The sequence below is a fragment of the Rhinolophus hipposideros genome, assembly GCF_964194185.1.
Source record: "Rhinolophus hipposideros genome assembly, chromosome: 5".
In the NCBI taxonomy this organism is placed as follows: Eukaryota; Metazoa; Chordata; class Mammalia; order Chiroptera; family Rhinolophidae; genus Rhinolophus; species Rhinolophus hipposideros.
Window position 1 is genome coordinate 46817991 of NC_138051.1, and position 24720 is coordinate 46842710.

The window sequence follows — 24720 nt, forward strand, 5'->3', positions numbered from 1 at the left end:
AAGACAAAGAATCTTAAAAGCAGCAAGAGAAAAGCAGTTAGTTACCTACAAGGGAGTGCCCATAAGACTATCAGCTGATTTCTCAACAGAAACTTTGCAGGCCAGAGGGATAGGCAGAAATATTCAAAGTGATGAAAAGTAAGGACATAACAACCAAGATTACTCCATCCAGCAAAGCTATCATTTAGAATGGAAGGACAGATAAAGAGCTTCCCAGACAAGACAAAGCTAAAGGAGTTCATCACCACAAAACCAATATTACAAAGAATGTTAGAGGGACTTCTTTAAGATGAAAATAATGAATAAATAAAAAATATGAATAATAAAATAGTAATGACTACATACCTATCAACAATTACTTTCAAAGTAAATGAATTAAACACACCAATCAAAAGACGGGGGACAGAATGGATAAGAAAATAAGACCTTTACATATGCTGCCTACAAGAGATTTACTTCAGATTGAAAGACACAGACTGAAAGTTAAGGGATGGAAAAAGACGAAAGTGGAAACAAACAAAAAAGTTTGGTAGCAATACTTATACCAGACAAAAAATAAACTTAAAAAAAAAAAAACTATAACAAGAGACAAAGAAGGACCAGGTACTTCTGGGTATTTATCCAAAGAAACCCAAAATGGTATTTTGAGGGGACGTGCTCATCCATATGTTCACCATACCATTATTTACAAAAGCCAAGATATGAAGGCAACCTGTGTGTTCCTGAATGGATGAATGGATAAAGAAGAGGTGGTATATATGTACAATGGCATATTACTCAGCCATAAAAAAGAACGAAATCTTGTCATGTGACAACAGATGGGCTTAGAGGGTATTGTGCTGAGTGTAGTAAGTCAGACAGTGAAAGACAAATGTCTTATGATTTCACTTATAAGTAGAATCTAAAGAACAAAATAAACAAACAAACAAAACAGAAACAAACTTATACAGAGAATATTTTGATGGTTGCCAAATGGGAGGGGTGCTGGGGGTGGGTGAAAAAGGGGAAGGGATTAAGAAGTTCAAATTTGTTGTTACGCAGTAGTCATGGGGATATAGGGTACGGCATAAGGAATATAGTCAATAATATTGTAATAACTATGTATGGTGTCAGATGGGTACTGGAGGTATTAGGGTGATAGATGGGAAGGGGGTTGGAGGCAGGGTGAAAAAGATGAAGAGATTAAGAAATACAAATTGGTAGTTATAAAACAGTCATGAGGATGTAAAGCAAAGCATAGGGAATATAATTAATCACATAGTAATAACTATGTACAGTGCCATGTAGGTACTAGCATAGTCAGGAGCACGACTTCGTAAAGTATGTAAATGTCTAACCATTGTCCTGTACACCTGAAATTAATATAAAATAATATTAAATGTCAAATGTAGTTGAAAAACTGAATAAGTGGAGAAAGATAAAGGGGAATAAGAGGTTCATATTTCCAGGTATAAAACAAATACGACTTGGGGGTGTAATGTACAGCGTAGGGAATAGAGTCAATAATATTGTGATTGAGTGGTACAGTGTCAGATGGTTGCTGGACTTACGGTGATCACTTCTTTAGCACAGGGAATATAATTAATAATATGGTAATAACTATATATAGTACAAGGTGGGTACTGTTGAATACCTATAATGTGCACCTAAAACTAATATAATATTGTATGTTAGCTATATTTTAATAAAAATCTTTTGAAAAAACTCTCAGCTACATAGGGTTCTTGGTAAACAAGTAAATCTAGGTATGTGGCTGTTTTAAGTAGCTGATAAATTTAACTTAACTGCAATTCACCCATTAACTGCCATTCACCCATTGATATGTATCCATCCCAAACTGCACTATATACTTTTTCGCCTCTTTAATTATTGCACCGTGCTATTAAAACAAGGGAACAGAAATGCCTTAGAGGGCCTTGAACAACTATGCAGAGTGGGTGACCTACAGACCAATGAATCACGCTGCGCGATGCTTGCTGCCTAACAAAGTAATTCTCTCATGGGTCTGTGGTGTTGAAGTTCCTGTGCTTCAGAACTGGATAATAGTCAGGCTTTTGTGTCTGCCTTGATTATTCTCCAGTCAGGGAATCTATAGCTCACTTCTCTGGATTCTAGATCCAACCCTGTAAGCAGCTGCAGCCACTACCAGTTCAGGGCTATTTCTGCTAAATGCCCCACCATTGCTCCTGATCTCCATTTACTCGTTTAAGCAAAAATATGTACTGACTCTCTACTATGTGCCAGTCACTACACACCATGAACAAAACAGACATGGGCTCTGCCCTCATGGTGTTTGGAGACTAGTAGGAGAAACAGACAGAAATCAAATAATCACAAGGAATATAATTCAAACTGCAATAATGTTACAGAGGAAAATAATGCGAGCTATGAGAGCAAGAGTGCTCACCTAGTTTGGATACAGGATAGTGAGAGAAGGCTTCCCTGAGGAAGGGCGTGTGACCTGAGTTCTGCAGGGGAATGGCAGTTACGTTAGTCCAGGTGAGAAGGGCACGCCCACCTCTGCTGTAGCCCCTGCTTCAGGCCACCCAGCCAAAGCAGCCCACCCACAACTTCCAGTCCCTGCAGAAGCTAATGGCCCAAGCACTTGTTAGTGCTTGGAGGTTTCTGCTTTCCTTTACTTGCCTTTGTCTTCCTTAGTTCTCTCACACATCTTGCTACTTTTCTGGGATGATTAGCCCTTTATGGCTATGACCAGACAACGCATGTAGGATCCAAAACCCCATGAAACTTAGGTGTCACCAAGATTTCTGATACATAACTCTCCTCAGGCTCCGGGAACTTTCCCACTTTTTTCTATACTTATAATGCCACTCTTGGCTCATTTGCGGCATTTATAGTCTAACCAGCTGTAATAAACTTTAGTTAAAAAAAAACAAACCATGGTCAACTTTCTGAATATTTATGTCATGCTAATTAGAAAGCAAATGTCTTCTGTTCTTTTGATTAATGAGAAGACAAATAGGGCACCATGTTGTCAGCAAGATGCCTTGACTGATGGAACCAATATTGTCCAAAACAATAAGCCATGCTTTTTTAAATTAATTTATATGCAGTCTCCACATTGACAACAGAAACACTGCTCCAGACTTGAAATAGGGCTTGTTTCTCACACATATCTCTATGTCTATGTTTGGAAAAGTCTGTGGGGCCTCAGAAATGTTGGATGCTCAATTGTCAAAATGACAATGTGGGCATGAGGTTCAATATGACGAGATCCTTGGTCGATAGGGTAATGTCTCTCAACACTAAACCTGCCAGTCACCGTGTTTCTCCCGCCCACTGCCCACCCACAGCTCCTGCTAAGGGAGCAGCCCTAAGTCGCCAAGTTCTTTCCTGTGACACCCGATGTTCCTAGTCACAGCTGACTAGACCAAGTGTGGGGATGCACCTGAGGGCGCTATTGCCAGAAACGTCGGATGAAAAATGAACTGGGTTAATCAGATTCTCTTTCTCAGGTATAAGAATGGGGGAACAGGCAAGTAACAGTGGAAGCTGGAGCTGAAAGAAGAATGGGAGCTATCGTGTTTCCCCGAAAATAAGACCTAGCCAGACCATCAGCTCTAATGCGTCGTTTGGAGCAAAAATTAATATAAGACCCAGTCTTATATTGTAGTAAAATAAGACCCGGTATTATATTGTGTGTTATGTTGTTGTTGTTATGTTATGTTATATTATGTTATGTTATGTTTTATGTTATGTTATGTTATGTTATGTTATGTTATGTTATGTTATGTTATGTTACACCCGGTCTTCTATTAAAATAAGACTGGGTCTTATATTAATTTTTGCTTCAAAAGACGCAGTAGAGCTGATGGTCTGGCTAGGTCTTATTTTCAGGAAAACACGGTCAGCAAGTTAAGAGAATGGGAGGAGCACTCCAACTACTGCTGGGTTCACAGGAAGTTAGAAATGACTGAGGAAGCAGAAACTTTGAGGAAGCAGAAATCTTGAGGTAAAGAAAATATGTACAGAATAGAAGAAAAAATATACTGTTTGGTAATTAGAGGGAATGGAGCAGTTGTGCAGAGAGAAGCTAAGATGCAGTACTGCATGTGTGTGTGATGGGGAAGAGGGGAGAAAGATTGAGAGAGATAAAGAGAGAAAGAGAGAGAGGAGGAATGGATAGAAACAGAAAGAGGGAAAGAGAATGAGAAAAAAGAGGATCAGAAACACATTCAGAGACCCGAGGCCCTTGAGAAATAGACAAACTAGCCAGTTCCTAATGAGGTTGACACTGGTTCCTTATACTTCTAGTCAACTTGTGCCAAAATATACTGGGAAAGAACAGAAAGCTGTGGCACTGATTAAAGTGTTAGGAGACTCTGAAAACCATTAAGAAAAGATAGTACTCAATTTAGTCTCTGATAGGATCTTATTAATGTTCCTTATGCAGAGATGAAAAATACGCCCATCAAATTCTTAGGGAAACAGTCATAAGCTTACGGTTTTAAGCTCACCTCTGCATCATTGTGCTAACTAGCTTAATTTGCTAAATAAAGATGGTCTAAATTTTTATCAAAGTGTATGCAATATTTTTAAAAAGTCATAAGTTCTAAAGATTTTATGCTCACAAGCAACAATCCCTTGTCCCATCCCTCCCAACCTCAGTCTCACTTCCGACAGGCAACTGTTTTTAATTCCCTTAGCTGTTTCTTCTGATATATATACCTTTAAAGAATATGCTTATCTGCTATTTTTTTATTTATTCATTGGAAACATTATCTATTGATTTCTTGATAAGATAGATGAGTCTAAATTCACATACACCACCTCTTCACTGCTCTTCCCCATCTTCCCAATATTACTATTTTTAGATCTTTTTTTGTTTTTATTAATTTTGTAACATAAAATAATACATATATTTAAACTTCTGTTTTTTTCTTCATCAGCAATAGATGATACTATGGGGATATCTCTCTTTGTAAGATGAGGATATTTATTCAGGGTTCTTTTCCTGTCCTTCGGCCCTCTTGTCTTCCATGTGTCTTCCAATTCCTATGGGTGACTCTTTTTTTTTTTAAGGAAGGTGCAGCTCACAGTAGCCCTAATGCTAATGTTTTAAGATATTTCATATTACTAATTCACAAGAGTTACTCTCAAAATAGTCCCATTGCCATTGTCTTGTTGAAAAGAGAATACATAAAAAAATATGTAGAAAAGAATTTGCTCTGATTTTTTGTTCTGACAGCTTGCTACTACAACAAATCAGAGTTAACTCCACACATAATTAGTGTCAGGAACAACAAACTGAGGGATATCCCTGGGCTCAAAGCTCCATACTCCCTATGTTACTCCCTAACACACTTCCTGCTTCTCTCATTCAATTTACTTGAACCAAATTTTCACTATTCTCAGAAAGCAATCCAAGAAGGACCTTGAATCCTATCTGGACCATAAACATTTTCCAGTGTTACATCATTTATTAATCATAAGTTCCAGTTTAGCTGTTCTAAACTCCAGATGATAATTGTAATTCACAACTTCATTTCAGGAACCAGGCTTTAAACACAGACTAGGAATTCAAGAGAATAATTTATAACAGAATAGTATTGAAGGAAGAAAATTCTTACCATATTGAATTGTTGCTGCAGTTTTTCATTTGCATAATTTATGCAAAACTGTTCAAAACTATTTATCTCAAATGTTTCAAATCTGTAAAACCAAAAATAACATGGGAAGAGAAGAAAAGGGAACAAAGAGCTTTTTAAAAATTTTCAAAATGTGCACATTAGAAAGAAAAAAATTGGGAATTCCCCAACACTGTAAAACTTTCTTTCCACATCAGTGAAGATAAGGGTTATAAGTCATTAACATGGGATGAATATCCAGCAGACAGGCATCAGCAAGTGGCTGAAAGATTTTTTAAAAAGGCTCTAGCATGCAGAATTGTTCAACAATGTGAGTTTTTGAAGGCTAATTCATCCCTAAACGGGAAAGACTCGAATTATGAAAAAGCCATTGCTCCTGTCAATGTACAGACTCACAGTGTCCACATAGAAGGGAGCTGGGAATAGAGATCTCACAGATTCTTTTGAAAAATTGAACCAGATAATGAAAAATTAGGCATCAAAAAGCACAAATTGTACAGGAAGTGTTTTAACAATAAAGAAAGGTACCCAGGGAAGGCAAACTAGCAAATAAATTTAGATTTTTAGAAATTGTCTTCTAATTTTCCCTTCTCCTCACCAGTAGGAGACAGAATCAAATACCCACACAGAGTCACTGCAAAAGAGTCACTAGAAAGAAATGCTCTCTGGCAGACCATTAAGCCAAATATACTTACCCGTAAATGTCCAGCACACCAATAAAAGAGTGTTGTTTGACAGCAGCATGGAGAGCCTGATTAACATGATCTACAATCCAGTTGAAGAGCTTGGCATAGATGTGCTTGGCCAAAGCATCACGGGCATTTGTGGCCTGCAGCTTGGAGATGGGCTTGATGTATGTCTCTGTGGCAGTAGCCAGCTTCCGATGGCAGAGCCAGTGACACATCTCCTCATAGTCCACGCCCATGAGGTCACAGAAGATGCTGAGAGGTTCATGCTTGGGCTGCCAAAGGAGAATGGGTTATTTCCTCTGATCAGATCCATCAAATAAGAATTTACTGAAAAATACTAATAAAGTAGAAACAAATGAAACCTAGCAATTTCTTTGTTATAACAAACACCAAGATCACTGAAAGCTGATCAGTGATAATAATCACAATCATCCATCAAACCAGCATCTAGGAGCATTTTACAATCTCTTCCAGGGTTCATTTCAAAAACAACCTCTTCCTGTCTCTTCATAGCATTTGTCTGTGTCTCTCTTCAGGCACACTCAGTCAGTCAATCAGAAAATCAGTCAGCCTGTCAACAAATATTTACTGAGTGCCTCTAATATGCCAGGAAACAAAAGCAGACATGGTTCCTGTCCTCCAAGAATTTACGGTCCTGGGGAAAAAGGATAGCCATCAAATGATGACTTCCTAAAATGTAAAATTACTGCAAAGGAGAAAGACACTATACAAAGATTGCATGTAAGATGCGTGTGCCCGATTCAGGGAGGCAGAAGACAGTTGCTTGAGAGACGGAGTTCAGATTTAAAGGATGAGGTGTTAACTCGGTAAAAGAGGGAGGAAAGGGTCTTCCAAGCTGATGAAATAGCTGGTATGGAAATCCTGTGGTGGAAGGGTTACCAGCAATATGAGGGACTGAAGCTTATGAGGGAGAAGATGCATGACAGGAAGCCAGAGACGGTCCATTTGGATGGTGTCACTATATTGTTCTATTACATCAAGGTTGTTAACTGTTTGGTTCACATTTTCTATACCTTTACTAATTTTTGAACTTCTTCACCTACCAATAATTGAGAAAAGTCAATAATCTCCCACTATGATAGATTTGCCCATTTCTTCTTGTGGTTTCTGTTGATTTTTGCTTCATAGATTTTGAGGCTACGTCATTAAGTACGTGCAAGTTGAGAACTGTTACATCTTCCTGGTGAATAAAACCTCAACCATTACATGTTGACTCTATCTCTAGTACTGCTTGTGGCCTCAAACTCTATTTTGTCCAGCATCATTAGAGCTCTGACCGTTTTTTTTGTTTTTTTCTAGCTATTAGCTTTTCTAAACCTTTTATATTCAAACTTTCTGTACCTTTATATTTAGGAATGCTCCTTTCAAAAGCATACACCTGAATTCTTAAACCAGTCTGACAATTCATTTTAGCTGAAACATTAATCCATTTATAATTATTTTGTGTCTTTATTTATTCCACTATTTCTAAGTTTTTCTCTCCCTTTCTTGATATATGTGGATTATGTTTTTCAGTCCATTTTTCTCTCTACTAGTTTGAAAGATTTACTTTCTGTTTCTATTTTTATAAAAGAAGCACTAACTTGTATTAGTTAGCTTAATGTAGTTTAATAATACTAATTCCAAACACTCTCATCCCGATCTATGTGTTCTGTTATCCAGTACTTTAATTCTATCCTTTTTGGGGGAGGAGGGGCTGGTGATTTACTTTATTTTTTTTTTAACTTTTCACTTTGAACTAATTTTAGACTAACAGAAAGGTTGCAAGAATAGTACAAAAAATTCCCTTCATCCAGATTCCCTAAATACAGTTTAACATTTCACCACATTTGCTTGTATCATGTTTTTTACCTCTCTTTCACACATACATTTCCACATACATTATTTTTTCAGAATGTTTTGAGAGAAAGTTGCAAACATAATAGCCTTTTAGTATTAAATATTTCAGTGTGCACTTCCTAAAAACCAAAGACATTATCTTACATAACTATGGTATATGAACAAAATCAGAAAATTAGCAATGGTACAACCCTATTTTCTATCCTCCAGATCTAATTCAATTCTGTTGATTGACTTAATAATGTCCTCTATGGAAACACACACACACACACACACACACACACACCATTTCTATGGTCCAGGATCCAACCTAGGTTCATGCACTGAATTTACTTACCATAATTCATTAGTCTCTTTTAATCTGAATGTTTCTTCACTTTTTTTTGTCTTTTGTGACCTTGACATTTTTTAAACCTCCCTCAATTTGAGTCTGTAGGATTTTGCCTCATAATTAGATCTGGGTCATACCTTTTAGCAGGAATACCAGAGAAGTGATGTTGCACTCTCCTCAGTGCGCCATATCAGAAGTTATGGGATGTTGACCGGTCCCCTTACTGGTCATGTCAATCGTGGTCACTTGGTTAAGGGAATGTCCACCAGATTTCTCCACTCGAAAGATACTTTTCCCTTTGTAACTAATAAGTATTTTGTGAGGAGTTCTATCTTTTGTTGCCCAATACATTATTCATTATTATTACTGTTTTAATTAATCAACTTTTATCTACATTTGCCTATACTTTACTAGTTTATTGATTCATCCTTTCTTCTCACATTTTAGATCTTCTACCTGGGATCACGTTCCTTTTGCCTAAACAATGTCCTCTAATATTTCCTTTAGTGTTAAGGCCTTATGCAAATTATGCAAATGAAAAACTGCAGCAACAATTCAATATGGTAAGAATTTTCTTCCTTCAATATTATTCTGTTATAAATTATTCTCTTGAATTCCTAGTCTGTGTTTAAAGACTGTCCTTCAGGCCTATTGGTGACAAATTCTCACAAGTTTCATTTGTCTGAAAACACTTCTAGTTTTCCCTCATCTTAGAAAGATATTTTCACTAGATATACAATCTTAAGTTAATAGTTATTTACAACACTGAAGATGGTAGTCCACTGTTTTCTGGGTCACACTGTTAAAGTTGGGAAGTGAGCTATCAGTTTAATTGCTATTTCTTCAAGACTAATACAGAGGGTGCCAAAAAAAGTGTACACATTTTCAGAAAGGAAAAAAACTATTAAAATTGTCATATTCGATATATACTGATAACAAAAGAATATAAATCATATGTGTACATTTTTGTGGCACCTCTGGTATATGTGAGTGCTCTGCCTTAAGATTTTCTCTTTGCCTTTGCTATCATTATGGGGTGCCTTGGGTGGATTTCTTTTTATTTATCCTAACTGGGATATTTTTGAACTTTCCAAATCTGTGGTTTAGTGTCATTGCACAAGTTCTGAAATTTGTTAGTAATTATTTCTTCAAACACACCTGCATCATCCTCTTCTTTTTTCTTTGTTATGAATTCTCATTAGATTAAAATTATTTTAGACAGCTTCAATACCATGTGCCTTGGAGAAGGCCTGTTGGAATTGAGGTAATTAGGTGTTCTATTTGCTTCTTCGATTCAAGGATCCAGTTCTGTCCACAAGTTTGGAAAGTTCTCATCAACAATTTGTTTGAATATATTCTCTGTTCCCTTCTCTCTTTCTTCTCCTTCTGGTATGCCCATTATTCTTATATTGCTCTTTCTGATGGAGTCAGAAAGTTCTTGTAGAGTTCTTTCATTTCTTTTAAGTCTCAAGTCTCTTTCTTCTTCCATCTGTGTAATTTCCAGGTTTCTATCTTCAATGTCACGGATTCTTTCCTCCATCTGGTCAACTCTATTACCTAAGCTGGTTATTTCATTCTTAATGTCTTCTATTGAGTTCTTAATTTCTAAAAATTCTATTTGGTTCTTTTTTAAAATTTCAATCTCTTTCGTAAAATGCTCATGTCGTTCTTTGATTGTGTTTCTGAGTTCATTAAACTGCCTTTCTGTGTTTTCTTGCATCTCGTTGAGTTTTTTCAGAACTGCAATCTTGAATTCTCTGTCATTTAAGTCACATATTTCCATATCTTTAAGTTCCCTTTCTGGAGACTTTTCACTTTCTTTCTGAGCTGTCTTGTTGCCTTGGTTATTCATGGCAATTACTGATTTATTATTTCTCTTCCTAGACATCTACAGGAGTGGTTTCTACAACAGGTTGACAGGAAGAGGTCTGTCTTTTGTTTTCCAGTATGTGTTGGTAGAATGTTTTATTTTCTCTCTGACTGCAGCCTTTTTTTCTCTCTCACACGGTAGTGCTATGTTTTCTCTACACTATTCCAGCTTCTCACACAATGGGGGGACTCCCTGGGAGACGGGCTTCTCCTCTGTTAATAGTTCGCCTGGGTCACAGGGCACAGTGTCCATGTGGGTATGCAGAGAGCTTTTGAAGTTCCAAAGCTCTTCCTGCACCAGATTTAGAGCCAGTATATTTCAGCAGTTCTGTTTACTCCTGCAGGGATCTGTCCAGATAGGTGGGGTCGGGGGCTTCGTGAGTTGTGAGAGGTGGCCCAGAGCAATGGCGGCGACCACCACCACAGCCGGTGCTGCTTCCAGAGCTCCCTCCCCTTTGCTGGAACTAGTTGGGCTACAAATCTGTGTCTGCAGTCCACAGTTCTCAGAACAGCAAATATTCTGTTCTTTTGATCTGACACTGCTACTGTTCCACTTCTAGCACCGGGCAGGTGGGGGCGGGGCGAGCTCTGGGAGGGTAAGAAGGGGCCGGCTAGTCTCAGTGCCTAAGGCTTCCGTTCTCTGTGGCAGTGAGGGCTTAAACCACCGTTTTCAGCCTTCTTCCCTCAGTCTTTTCTCCGAGGTCTCTGCCGTGAGCGTTGGGTTCAGCCGTGTTATATGCTGCCTCCTCAGCCCTGTGGGCCATAAGCAGAGCTCTAGCAGTCCGAGTTCTTCCCTCTCCCGCAGCTGCGGAAGTTCCGGGATGCAGCGAGCTCGGAGCACTGAGCTAGGTCTGCGTCCTGCGCCCAGGTGGCTCTGTCTCCGCAATTCTCCCTTCCCTCCTCCCTGCCCGCGATTCACCCACCTTGAGGTGAATTCAGTAGTGGGCCTCTTCGTCTTGCCTGTCTGCTGTGCAGGGAGTCCTTTGTGGAGTTATTGTTGTTCGATTAGTTGTAAATTCCAGGGGAGCTTTACAGAGGCTCACCTCACGCCGCCATTAAGATAACCGTGCTGTTTCATTTTCTGAGTTCCTATTTTCACCTCGTTTTTGGCCTTTGCGGAGTTCTTGTGTAGTTATTTAAAAAATATTTTTAAGTACAATTTGTTCAGCATGAAAGTCAATCAGAGCACCTAGTCAAAAACTCTGAAGGTCAATCAGAGCACCAAGAGGCTTTCATTTTACAGATGAGGAAACTAAGCTTCAGAGAAGCTAAGCAACTCACAAAACACACAGAGCAGGTAAATAACAGAGTTGGGATTGAACCCAGACAGAGATACTGAAACATACATTTCAAAACAAAAGTCAAATTTATCCAAATTTAAGTCACACACGTTAATTTACATTTTATTTGCTAATATCATCTCAGGTATCTGAAGAGTGTAACATATATCTCAAGATTGTCGTCTATTACAATCTTTGAGGAAGCAGAACTGAAAACTAATTAATTATATTAAAACTTACTCCAGTTTAATAAAGTTAAAAGATATCTAATAAATGTGTGTGTGTGTGTGTGTGTGTGTGTGTGCTTGTGTGTGTGATCTTTGATGGAGTAATCAGCAAACACTGCAAATCACAAATGCCCAATCGGGACAATCAGGACTGTCAGGTTTGTTACAGTTTAAACACAAATGTTTCCACATATGGAATTGGGTTTTAATTCTCAGTATGCAGTTATCACTAGGTGTAAATCAAAGTGAGGACATCCTATCCCACAGCCATCTAGTCCCTTTTCCCAGGAGTAACCACTGCTAACAGTTTCTTCAATAGCTTTTAAATCATATTACATTTCCACAGCTGGAGACATAAAGTTATCAGTTCTTGGTACTGGTGCCAAATGAACCCTTCTCTCCAGACTCACCAATCCAACATTTACATCTCATATTTCCTATCTCTGTTTATATAGATCAGACATGTATCCAAGTTCGGGTCCCCCCGCCATAATACACACACACACACACACAGACACACACATACACACGCAAACACACAAACACAAAATCATTGTGCACCAGGGATTAGAATCCATATTTCATTATTTTCAGTTCAAGATTTTATTTTGGATAATACATTTTTCTGATAATTATCTCTCTCATAATGTTAATAGAGAGATTTTAAATATATTTCTTCCATAAAGAAATCAACAAAACTAAAACACAAATCAACTGTCATCACACTAAGCTTGTTCTGAACTTACAGGTATTGTGCAGCTGTCTGAATCTCGAGACATAAATCCAACATTGCCTAAGTGAAGGATGCCAGCAAGTATTCGGAAAATTCCCATCTGATAAGATTCACTAATTCCTGCAACAAGAGTAAATGAGCAAGTGATTAATTTTGAAATAGGAACTAAACAATTATAGCAGACAATTTTAAGCCTATTTTTAACTGTTGAATATTGCCAGATGTTGTGCACATTATAACGTGTGATAGTTAACAATACTTAAGAGGGTTGAGAGCCTGGGCTGTGGAGTGAGACAGACTCGGGCTCAAGGCCTGGCTCTGCTCCCGACCTGCTATCTCACGTAGGCAGGTAACTTCACCCTACTATGCTTCCACTTTCTCATTTGAGACAGGGAACGACTGTTACTACCTCAAAGGGTGTTTATGAACATTAAATGAGAAAGTACTTGTAGTATATTTAACACACTATATGATACATGGGAAGTGTTATATAAATCATTATTGTCATACACCAGATTTAAATATTTTATTAATATGATTTGCTTTTGTATTTATCTCCACTCCAAATGCAAGTTGCAGTCAAATAAAGCTGTTTTAAGTCAGATTATTTAATTACTTCTTTTAACTACAGACCAAATATAAGTCAAAGGGACCGTAAGATTAGTGTTCAGGCTGGTGTAACCCACGCTGATGAGTGATGCAAATGCAGCATTAAGCAGGACCTGAAGGGTGAGGCAGGATAAGGAAGCTGGACAGCTCTTGGCTTTTTATCAGATCTGGCTTCATTTTTAAATAAGGTAGGAATTTCCACAATATCAGATACCCTTATATGCAAGTAAAAATAATAATACTATTTCCAAATATGTAATCAGATACAGCATAATTGAGCACTGATCTTTTTTCCCCTTATTTTATTTTTTTTTATATTAGTTTCAGGTGTTCAAAACACCATGATTACAAAGTGATAACAACCCCCCCAACATCATATATAGCTGTTACCATACCACTGACTATATTCCCTGTGAGTACTGATCTTATAATGAATGTTTTTGCCATTTCCTGCATTATGGCTTTTTCAAATTTATAATTTTCTGTTTATAAACAGATTTAGGCCTAGAAGTAAAACAGTGTTTCCCAAAATTGAATATGTATATGAATCACCAGTGGATCTTGTTCAGATGCAGACTCTGATTCGGTAGGTCTGAGGTAGGGTCTGATTACGAATTTTTGCTGTCCAGTGGTCCTGGACCATACTGTGATTAGTGATGCTTTTAAGTTAAACTAACTCACTTCAGGGTAATCGTCAAAATACGATTTTAAGTTTATTCATATTCTGAGGTTTTTAAACACATAATTCACCAGTAACGTTGTACACTGCAGCTCTAAAGGTTAATTTATTTATACGTAGACCTAATATTTTTAAATACCAGAAACAAGACAGTGACATCTGAGCCATGTCAAAAACAGAATAAACTACATTAATACATTGTTTTGTCACCCAGCCTGCTCAGCCATGTAAAAACACCCAAAGCAAAAAACCCCACAGAATGTGAGTTTGCACAGGAACCCATTTAACTATGGGTTTCAGATTTTGAAAAAACTTAAGCAAAGTTCATTAGTCCTGCCTCCCTGATGCCCTGAATGTGTGTGTTAAATAATTTTATTGAGGGATAATTTGCATTCCTTAAAATTCACCTGTTTTAAGCAAGCAATTCAATGACTTTTAGTAAACTTACACAATTGTGCAACCGTCACCACGATCTAATTTTAGAACAGTTCCCACCACCCCAAAAAGGAACCTCATGCCCATTTGCTGTCCAAATGTGTTTTATAAGGAATGTGAAATCTCTCAACAATACTCACCACTTTAATACCAAGCTAAGTAAATATTCTAAACAAAGATTGCTGGCATCAAAATGCTACTGTTCATAAGCGCTCAAGACTAAAATTACATTACCTAGCAGAGCGCAGGCCTGCCTGGTGTGTGCCATCTCCTTGGCATCGTCGATCCCTTCAATCACAGGGCTGCCACCTTGCTTTGTATAATGAAAGTTATTTGCATTTCCTGCAATTAAGAAAAAAAGATTTGTAGTCTGTGAAAAAGACTTGACTTCTACCCTTCTGTCTACTCTAAATTAGGGGCAGTGATAGTACAGTTAAGTGTGTAGAGTTCCATTGCCTATGTTTTCAGTTATATTTTAATGCAAAACTCAAAATTAACTAACGAAGGGAAATGTTTGTAGTTTACTTATCTTAACTGATGAGATGAATAGTCCTTTCCTAAATACGTTTTATTCCAATCTACATGCTTCAAAACTTTATTACCTTCATCAAAAACCTCACAGGCCTCTATCACATAAACTCCTTTAAATTTTTTTTATTTTAATCAAGGCAAATTTCAAACATATATAAAGGTAGAGAGACCAGTATAATGAGCCCCTATGTACTCATCATTCATTGTAAACAAGTATCAACTCAAGACCAATCCTGTTCTGTTTATACAGCCACTAACACCTTCCCCAACCCATGGGTTTATCTTGAAGCCAACTGCAGACCTCTTAAGTCATCCATAAATATTTCAGTATGAGATAATCTCCTTTTCAACAAGTAAGCATATGAACTCAGAAATTAACAGAAAACAATACCAATGCAATAAATCTAATGCCATATTCATACCTAATCGCAGCATTTTAAATTCAGGTAACTTTGCTGAGGCACAAAGCTGATAGAAGATATGATAGTTTCTCTCTTCTTCTGCCTTTGAAATAAGAAGAGTTTTCAATTACAGCATTTTCTCCTAAAACTCAGAATATGCAATCATAGAATAAAATTTTAATATTTAATTATCTCAGTGCAATAAATTGTCCTTTCCCAAATCTCCTAATACATATTTCTTATTACTCAACCTTATGATTTATTAGCCATGTATATATGTGTGAGTCTGTATCTGTTAGACACATTCAACATAAAATATCTGATAGCAATGCTTTTTGAAAGAGTGAACAGCTTGATATATGGCTTTGTCATAAGAGAACATTACCTTTAGGGGAAGCTAAAACCATTTTTTTGGAATACTCAGTATTTTCTCACAGTACCTCTTAGATTCACAGTCTTCTTAACACTCTGAATAAAAAAGAATATCCTGTTTTTGCCATATTTTATTTTTATTTTTTAAATTTTATTGGGGAATGTTGGGGAACAGTGTGTTTTTCCAGGGCCCATCAGCTCCAAGTCGCTGTCCTTCAATCTAGTTGTGGAGGGCGCAGCTCAGCTCCAAGTTCAGTTGCCATTTTCAATCTTTAGTTGCAGGGGGCACAGCCCACCATCCCATGCAGAAATTGAACCGGCAACCCTGTTGTTCAGAGCTTGCATTCTAACCAACTGAGCCATCCTCTTTTTGCCATATTTTAGATGGGACCATCTACTATGGTTGTTTCAAGAAACCCACGAATGCGCTATGTCTTCTACATCATTTTAGTTTATATATTTTAATATCAATACAAATATTTTGTAAAATAAAAAATAAATCATGTACAATTCTAAGATCATTTCTTATTATTTCCTGTTAGTCTTTTTTCACATGTACACTTTAAAAATACAGTTGTAACAATATTATAATAATATTCATGCAAAACTGAATCTTTATACTCTATTATCATATCCTTGAATTCTGCAGTGTATTCAGTTGACTAAACAACACTGCAAGTAAGCCCAAGGTCAGGTTTGATGCTCAAAGGGGTCTGATATCTGGTAAAGAAAACCTATTACAGGAACATAAGCTACTGAACAAATTAACAATGTACCAATGCTCATAAGCATGATTAGGCAAGAGATCAGGTAGTTCAGCTCACAGACAACTAGAAAGCCAGGTGGATCTACAGAAATGCTTTGGTTGTCTTTGTACACGGACAATAGCAATAATGTTCTGTCTGACTTATTTTGACATTCTAAATTCCTCAATATTATATAGCCCTGGGGATTGGGGAACAGCTAGAATTGCTTCCATGTCTCTAGATAAGACAGGATTAGGCCTCAATGTTTTGTCTTAAGCACTACTAACCTCTGGTCACCATACCCACTGACCCTTTAATTGTCTACATACCGATCAATCAAATCTGTACCATTTAAACCCAGTCTTCTCTTAGATCTACATATTTTCCCCATTCTTTCTTTTGGCTATTAAATATCGTCTTTAAAAAACCTATACAGGCATGGCCAGTTGGCTCAGTTGGTTAGAGCGCAGTGCTCGTGACACCAAGGTTGCCGGTTCGATTCCCACACGGACCAGTGAGCTGCGCCCTCCACAACTAGATTGAAAACAATGACTTGACTCGAAGCTGATGGGCCCTGGGGAAACACACTGTTCCCCAATATTTCCCAATAAAAATAAAAAAAACCAAAAAACTATACAAGTATATATCTGTACATATTAACATTGCTCTGTATGTACCTACATTATTAAAAAAACTTTATATTTTTCAATTACAGTTCACATACAATATTATATTATCTTCAGGTGTACAACATAGTGATTAGATATTTATATAACTTAAAAAATGAGCACCCCGATAAATCTAGTACCCATCTGACACTATACATAATTATTATGATATCATTGACTATATTCATTATGCTATACTTAACTTTCCCATTACTATTTTGTAACCACCAATTTGTACTTCTTAATCCCTTCACCTTTTTCACCCACACTAGAACAATGGCGGAGGGTGACTATTGCTTTACTATACAAATCAAGTATTATAGTCTAGGTGGCCCTAAATCAGGCACATCTCCCAAACCAAAGCCAGGATAGTTGCAGGCTGCTGAAGCTCATGGCTCTCAGTATGTCCCAGAGCAGACATGTGACTGAAATCCTGCACACAGATCAGTGTGCTCTTTGACAGTAGTTCACAACTGGGCTATGAAGATTTTTTCACCCTTATTATTCTATTTAAACATATAATAACGTCATATTCTAAGAGAGGAGAAGAAAGAAGAAAAGAGCACAGGATAATTTCATTTTTCTTGAACTGAGTTCAAACTGTAACTCATTGAAAGCATAAACCAATGTCTTTCCTATCAATTGGGAAACATGAGAGACGAGACTAAACTAATAGCACCTCTTCTTACCTACGTTTTTCTTACAAGCATCCATAGGAAAAGTCACAACCATTAAACCTAAATCAGGGCTCTGCCCCAAAGACTGTCTAATAGGTATTCCTCTGTCTCTAACAGGCATCATTTTACGTCTTTCAGTTCAAATGTGGTTTGTAGTAATATTGTCATAACATGCTCAAGAGTACCTGGGAATAAAATACATACCAGCAAGCATGAGCTCTGGAATTATATGGCAATCTAACACATGTATATACGTGTACATGCCCAGCTTACCTGGAACACCACTCGGGATTTCTCTAAAAGATAAGTTCTCATATTGGCACCAATGATTCGATATCTCTTATCAAAACCAATCTCGATATACTTCCCAAAACGGCTACTATTATCATTCCTGGTTGTCTTAGCATTTCCAATTGACTAAGAAGCAAAGGGAAAAAATAAGATTTTAGAACTGTAATTCATGACATATCACCTACAGGGCTGGTTCAAGAAGAGAAAAAATGGCATAGGACACAACCCTTTAAAATGGACTCTTTTAAGAACAGCACCAATTTTGCCCCTGCAGACACAAGTGTATGTTTTACTCACTGCACAACCATGCAAATATATACTAATAGCTCATATCTGCCTTATTATGCTCACACAAATTAGTTTCAAAAATAGTACACCTAAACCAGCAGCTGGGCAGTTTCATAGACCGTTTGGAGTATCTGAACACACTCATTCATGCCAGCAAAGAAAGAGAACGGATGGGACTCGGAGCTGCCAAGGCACAAGCTCTCTGAGTTAAACATCAGGGTTTTTTGTTTTTTTGTTTTTTTTTTTTAATTTTATTTTTACATCCCTCACACCGTGAACCCCCCTCCCCCCCTCCACCACCACCCCGACCTCACACCGAGCCATCACATCATACACATAAAATTATAGTTGGCATTCATTAATGTCCAGCCTCTGGTGTACAATGCAATCACCAGGCATCCACAGCATCCCTGAGGTGGTCTCCCAAACAGGACACATGTCCATCGGACACCCAACAAAATCCCCAAACACTATTGAATAAGTTCCCCAAAGTAATTGTCAAAAAACCCTGAGGCCATCCTGTGGTCACCAGCCGCCCCCCAATCCCTTCACCCTTCCCCCCATCCCCAACCCCCTCACCCCCGCCCATCTAACAACTCTCGGTTTTTTCTTTGTGTCCCCAAAACTTAAACATCAGGGTTTTGATTTCTTAAAAAACTTGGTCTGTTTTACGTAAATAAGCTGGTTAAGACACATTAATATTCTCCTGAAAAGGTTGCTTTGGTATTCAAGATCTCGTTAACCAGAAGTTTCTATCATCTTATCCTGTGACAACAAAGGTCCAGTTGGACTGCTTATTTGTGAAGTATTAGCAATATTCCACTCAATTCAAAGTCATTTTCTGAAACCAGAGACGATATAATTTGGCTTTGGATTTTGATAGCTGTATCAAACTTGTAAAACATCTGTTATAGAATGCAGAGAATGTAGCTCAGCTAAATTTTTTATATAATCTTAAAATAACGTATGTACTGCTTTCTGATTTAAATAACATGCTTCTATACATTTTTCTTTCAAGGCAAAGCAAAAAACATGGTGTAGTTAGAAAAGCAAGTGTTCACATAATGCATATGTTAAATGTTTCGTATGCTAATTTCATAAGATTAGTGTCTTTCTCTCGTGCAAAACCACAGCGGATAGAAAGATGTAAAAATGTTTTGGAGTGTTACAAAAGCAACAACATAAGTGATTAAAAGAGCAACACAGGCACAAAAGTCAACACATTAGGTTCTCTGATCCATCAAATAAAATGTATTTTCACTCTCCGAAATACAGAGCATGTAGTATCCTATTTTGTTTTGGCAATGAGAACACTGCTATATTTCAGAATAACGTGTTAAATGGAAAGAATGACTGAAAGCTATCTTTCCAGCAAAATAACAGCGTGATCTGTTTGTGGCCTAAGGTAATTTAACAATACAGATATTTAATCATAGTCCTCTTCTTGATACTACAAAAAGCACAGCAAAAAGTCTCGACATATTCCCATTATTTTTATTTTGTTTAGAAAAGGAAATTAATGATAAATACAGAATTTTCTTTCAACACAATATATTCTGTCAAAGAGCAGATGAAGGGTTACATACAGTAGCACTGGCTGCAGCAGTAATAGTTACTGAGTGCTTACCAGCCACTGTCCTAAGCACTTTTAGCAACGAAGCAAGTTGGTAGGAAGGGTGAGCCACAGCTTCTCCTCCTTCCGACTCGTATCCCACTTTCCATATGTCATCCTTCCCCCATCTACTCAGAGTGGGAGTCAGAGCAGCCAACCTACCAAAATAACACTACAGTCTGTGAGAAGAGGCAGTGAGTAGGCAAGGGTTGAAACAGACCCCTTTGTCTTTGTGTAAAAGGTACTTAAACGTAGAGCAATGGTAGAAGAAGCAAGTGAAATAGAAATCTAAAGGGTATCAGACCAGGCCCTATTACTAACTTGCCATCATTTAATCCTCCGAGGAGTCTAAGTGTCCCCAAGTGTAAACTGACTAGGATAAATGAACTCTAGGGTCCTTTTTAAAACTAAAATGATAGGATTCTAATCCTTGAACCTGATATGGAAAGAAGGTTCTATATACAAAGTAATATAAACAGTATCTCCTGTCATTCCCCCTAATTGCTTTATCTGCCTTATAAGTACTGTATTTACAACAGCCTCCCTTAATGCTATTTTCATTTGAATCAGTAAGAAATTGCTAAAGGAAAGAAGTTTTGTGGTCTTAATTTTACCATTGATTTCAGTGAAATATTGAGTTACTCTTCTTTACTAAATGGAGATGAAAATCTTCAACGACGGTGACTGAAGACGAAAATAAACTATTAAGACCCAGTGTGCCCCAAGAATCCTCCCTGTCCCCATCTTAGGATAAAAATTTCCAGGAGAAAAGGGAGAAAAAGAAAACAAGAACAAAAAAAATAATTTCTCTGTACATCATTTGTATTTTGCAAAAGCAGCCCATGCCGAGGATGAGGGGTTTGCTTTTTAAAGGATAATGTGCAAATCCCAGTAGGCACGGGGCTCGGACGGTGATCAGGTAAGATGTCCAATGAGGAGTTATCCTTGAGGAGTCGCAGCAGATCACTGGAGACCTGGACTTGCCTTTCTTGACATCACAGTAAAGGGCTCTGGTACAGAAGCACAGTCTTGAGGCAGGCTTAAAGCTAAAAATGTTCTATTTTACCTACTTTTTTTCCTGCACATTTTAATCTTTCAAATTGGGATGCCGTCATTTGTAGTTGTTGAAAATTAGTTCTCTCTTTACCAAATTTCCTTACTCCAAATTGTTATAAAGAAACTTAATGATAATATAGAGGGAAGTGGCTAGATATAACTGATGACTTTATCTCTTTTTGTTCATCCTAGCAAACTGGGTAAATTCCTTACAACCACATATTTAAAAGTAGTATCTGTGACCATTCCAAATTTTTAATATCATTCTTAACTAACACAACTCAAATCTATGTTGTAGAAAAAACACGGTAGCTATTTTTCAAAAGAGAACATCCAAGGTCATAAAATATTTCATTCAACTTGACATATTCTAGAAGCTTCATTCCAGACTCGTGTTATTATATGATCCAGGCCTAGAAAAGATGGGGTTCCCTGATGCCATCACAATCAAGACTTTGGGATATTCTAACATTAGGGACTATGAATGGCCTAAACTATTGCCAAATGTCAAGAATTCATTGCCATGATCAAAATAATGGTAGGAAGCAAATCCCTGCTGCTTTCTAATCCAAAACCTAAAACCAGCTCTACAGACTGTATTTCCTTAATATTAACACCAGTAGTATCCACCACTATATCTGTAGCTTAAATTCTTCAAAATCTTAATAGTTGCTTAAAATCTTCACTACTCTCTTTTGGCACAAATATCTGTTTCCTCCTCTCCGTGCTATTTCAGAAAACTTTTCCAGTTCTCTTTCCATAGTGCACTCCACCCAGGAGGCCTCTTAACTTCCCCAGAGAATCTTGTCCTCTCAACCCCAAGAACAGAAGTCTTGCTGCTCTAGAGGCAGCCATGCAGGCAAGGGGAAACAGCATTCTGTCCTGAAGTATCACACACAGCACTGCACACCAGGCACAATTACCTCTGGACTGATTATTGCAAAAACCACTTGTACCACAGGTTCATCGGGCCAATTTTAAACTCCATCTGTGTTTGGGTGACAAATAAGGCTTGACAAAGGAGAAAAACAGGAATAAAAAAAATGCTGAATTGAATTTTTAATAAGAAAGTTTTGTTTCTGCATGTCCAAACTAATTTCTCTCCATTTAATGAGGCTTCCTTTTCCCATTTAATGGGACTGCTTACAAAAATGTAACTTTCCTAAAATCATATTAGACAAATAATTCTCCAGTTACAAATCCTAAAATACTCAAATTCTCACACAAATAAGTCCATTTTTTTTGGCATAAGCATTTCTACTTTGCATACATATTCTGCTTTTGAAACAGACTTTATAGTGTTTCCTTGCCTCAAGAATTTATAGTTATTGAATTTCTTTTTCTAACCTAAAACTGTGAGGTATGCTTGACAGAAACAAGAAGAAAAATGTTTATAAAATCACAATTTAAGTTTATAGTTCAAACCTGGAAAAAAATGAAAACTTTACAGCTAAACAGGTTGGACTAAATATAGAAAACGAAATGTGGGTAAAGGAATAATGAACCTCATTCACGCTTAACATAGTGAATCCTGTGTTTTGGAAAGAGCTTGAATAAGAACTCAGGATTGGGAAAAAATGAGTAATTTATACTTTTAGTACAAGGAGCAATAGATCTGAGTCAATTAACTAGAAGAAAGAAACTTTAGAAAATGAAGTACCACTACCAGCTACTTAGAGGCAAAAATTCAATGGTAGGTTAAAAAAGCACGATTCTGAAATGAAGTAGAGTCCTTTATAGTTGAGCTTTACTCAAAATGTCTACCTTGGTGAATTTTCACTTTTCCTATGTCTCTTACTAACACGTGGAAAAGTATTTTCCTACTTTTAGTGCATGGGAGATCCCAGACTGCCTGACATGTGCTGCATCAGTCATTTTCTTTTACCTGTCTCTTAGGCAGAGAATACAGTCGGAAGGCCAAGCCTGCTGCTGTCTTACCTCCATGATGGGGTTGGATGCCAAGACCTTTTCCTCAACATTGGCTTCACTGGCAGAACCACTCACAGTGGCAAAGTATCGCATGGCATACTTAGCCGAGACTGTTTTTCCTGCCCCAGACTCTCCGCTTACAATGATGGACTGATTTCGTTCATCTCTGTAAAACAAAGAAGAGTAGCTGACAGTACTGCTCACTTCTCAATGTGAGTAACATTATTTCCTCGTGTTCTCCTCAATGAGCCATGGTGAATTTCTGCTGGTTCATACAGGCGGCAATGTGGGAAGGAACTTAAGAATGATATTTCCGGATAAAAATAACCATTTATAAACTAACAATGAACAGAGAGGGAGAAGAAGACATCAACCATTAAATTAGAAAGCATCACATCTAAGGATAAATCTGTAGCAGAGGATCTCTGAATGTTTTGTGTATTCACGTCTCAAACATATTATTTTATTCCTAGAGGATTATTTTGGTACATTACAGTGCTGTTGTCAATCACCTCAGAAAAGGAAGGAGTCACAGCAAAGGAATTTGAAAGAAAATTCTGTTTAATTAAAATTACAAATTGTCCATAAAATAGTGTTTCCCACAAGCTCTGTCTTCTACTACAGTATCCTCACTACCAGAGAAGAAATGGTTCATTTGTTGGCTGATTTGTTCAAATATGTCAGAACTCAAAGACTATCACTATTACTTCTTTAGTTCACTCACACAATGACTCAAAACTCTAAGTGATGAACTTGCTCATAAGACTGTTATTTCTTTGAGAATAAGGACCTATGTCATCTTTAATATCCAGCACCTACTCCAGAGCCTGGCACATCACAAATGCTCAATAAATGTGTATTGACTATAAGGAAATAGAACTTCAATGAGGAGCGTAGCCTAGGAATCAATCTCTCTGCTTTGGCTATGATTTCTATTAGGACATAAGCAGGAAATGTCCACTTACTGAGATGAAACCCGCAGCTAGCTTTAATTCACCAAAATAACTGAACAAGTACATAATAGGGGTATCATTTGCGCCCTTCATTTACAAAGAGACAAGATTACTTCAAAGGTTTTTAATGGAACTATTCTATAAGGCCACAAGATAGGGAGGTTATTCCACTACAAAAGAAGATCTTTTAATCTTTTAAAAGAGATTTATTTATCCAACAAATACACATGCCAAACATTGTGCTAAATTAAATAGTAGAGATGCAAGTTACATAAACCATGATTTGCATCCTCAATTGGTTGGTGGTCTAGTAGGAAAAACAAACTAGTATTTCAAGGTTTTAATATATATGATGGGGCACTGAGAGGATGAAGAGGTAATGGGGAAGACTTCCCGGGGATGAGCAAGGTCTAGAAAGAGGAGTAGGAAAAAGCAAGCAAGGGATGAGAAAGTTAGGAGAGAACGTTCCAGTGAACAGAGATAACATAAACGAAGGCTCAGACATGTGAGAAGTTAGGAAAAAGAAGATAATTCACTTTGGGTGGAACATGGAATAATGACAGATAAGATTGCAAAGTTAGCAAGAACTGAATCATAAAGTCTTATATGAGATGTTAATGAATTTGAAGTTTACCTAAAGGTCATCGAGTGCCATAATAGGGTTTCAAACAGAAAATACCACAAACCAATTTGTAAAATCACTCTGGCAGCAATGTGGAGTATAGGTGTCAGGGGGTCCAGATGAAAAATTATGACAGTCTGAACAGAAATTGTGGTGGTCGTGACTGAGAGAGGCAGATGGGTTTAAGAAATACAAAAGTGGTAGGAATCAACAGTACTTGGTAATAAATTTCCAAAGTAGAAATTTAGGACTT

General features: G+C 37.4%; 1 protein-coding gene across 1 annotated transcript in view; it reads right to left on the reverse strand.

The window, feature by feature from the left end:
* The window catches only part of MYO5A (myosin VA), a 165393-nt gene that overhangs the window by 74981 nt on the left and 65692 nt on the right, over window positions 1-24720 (reverse strand). Inside the window, exons 5-11 of the mRNA XM_081048126.1 lie at window positions 22902-23058; window positions 17990-18133; window positions 15275-15356; window positions 14556-14663; window positions 12612-12718; window positions 6305-6570; window positions 5592-5673 (exon numbers count right to left, since the gene is read on the reverse strand). Coding sequence (XP_080904252.1) covers window positions 5592-5673; window positions 6305-6570; window positions 12612-12718; window positions 14556-14663; window positions 15275-15356; window positions 17990-18133; window positions 22902-23058 — 946 coding nt within the window. The remainder of the gene's footprint in view (window positions 1-5591; window positions 5674-6304; window positions 6571-12611; window positions 12719-14555; window positions 14664-15274; window positions 15357-17989; window positions 18134-22901; window positions 23059-24720) is intronic.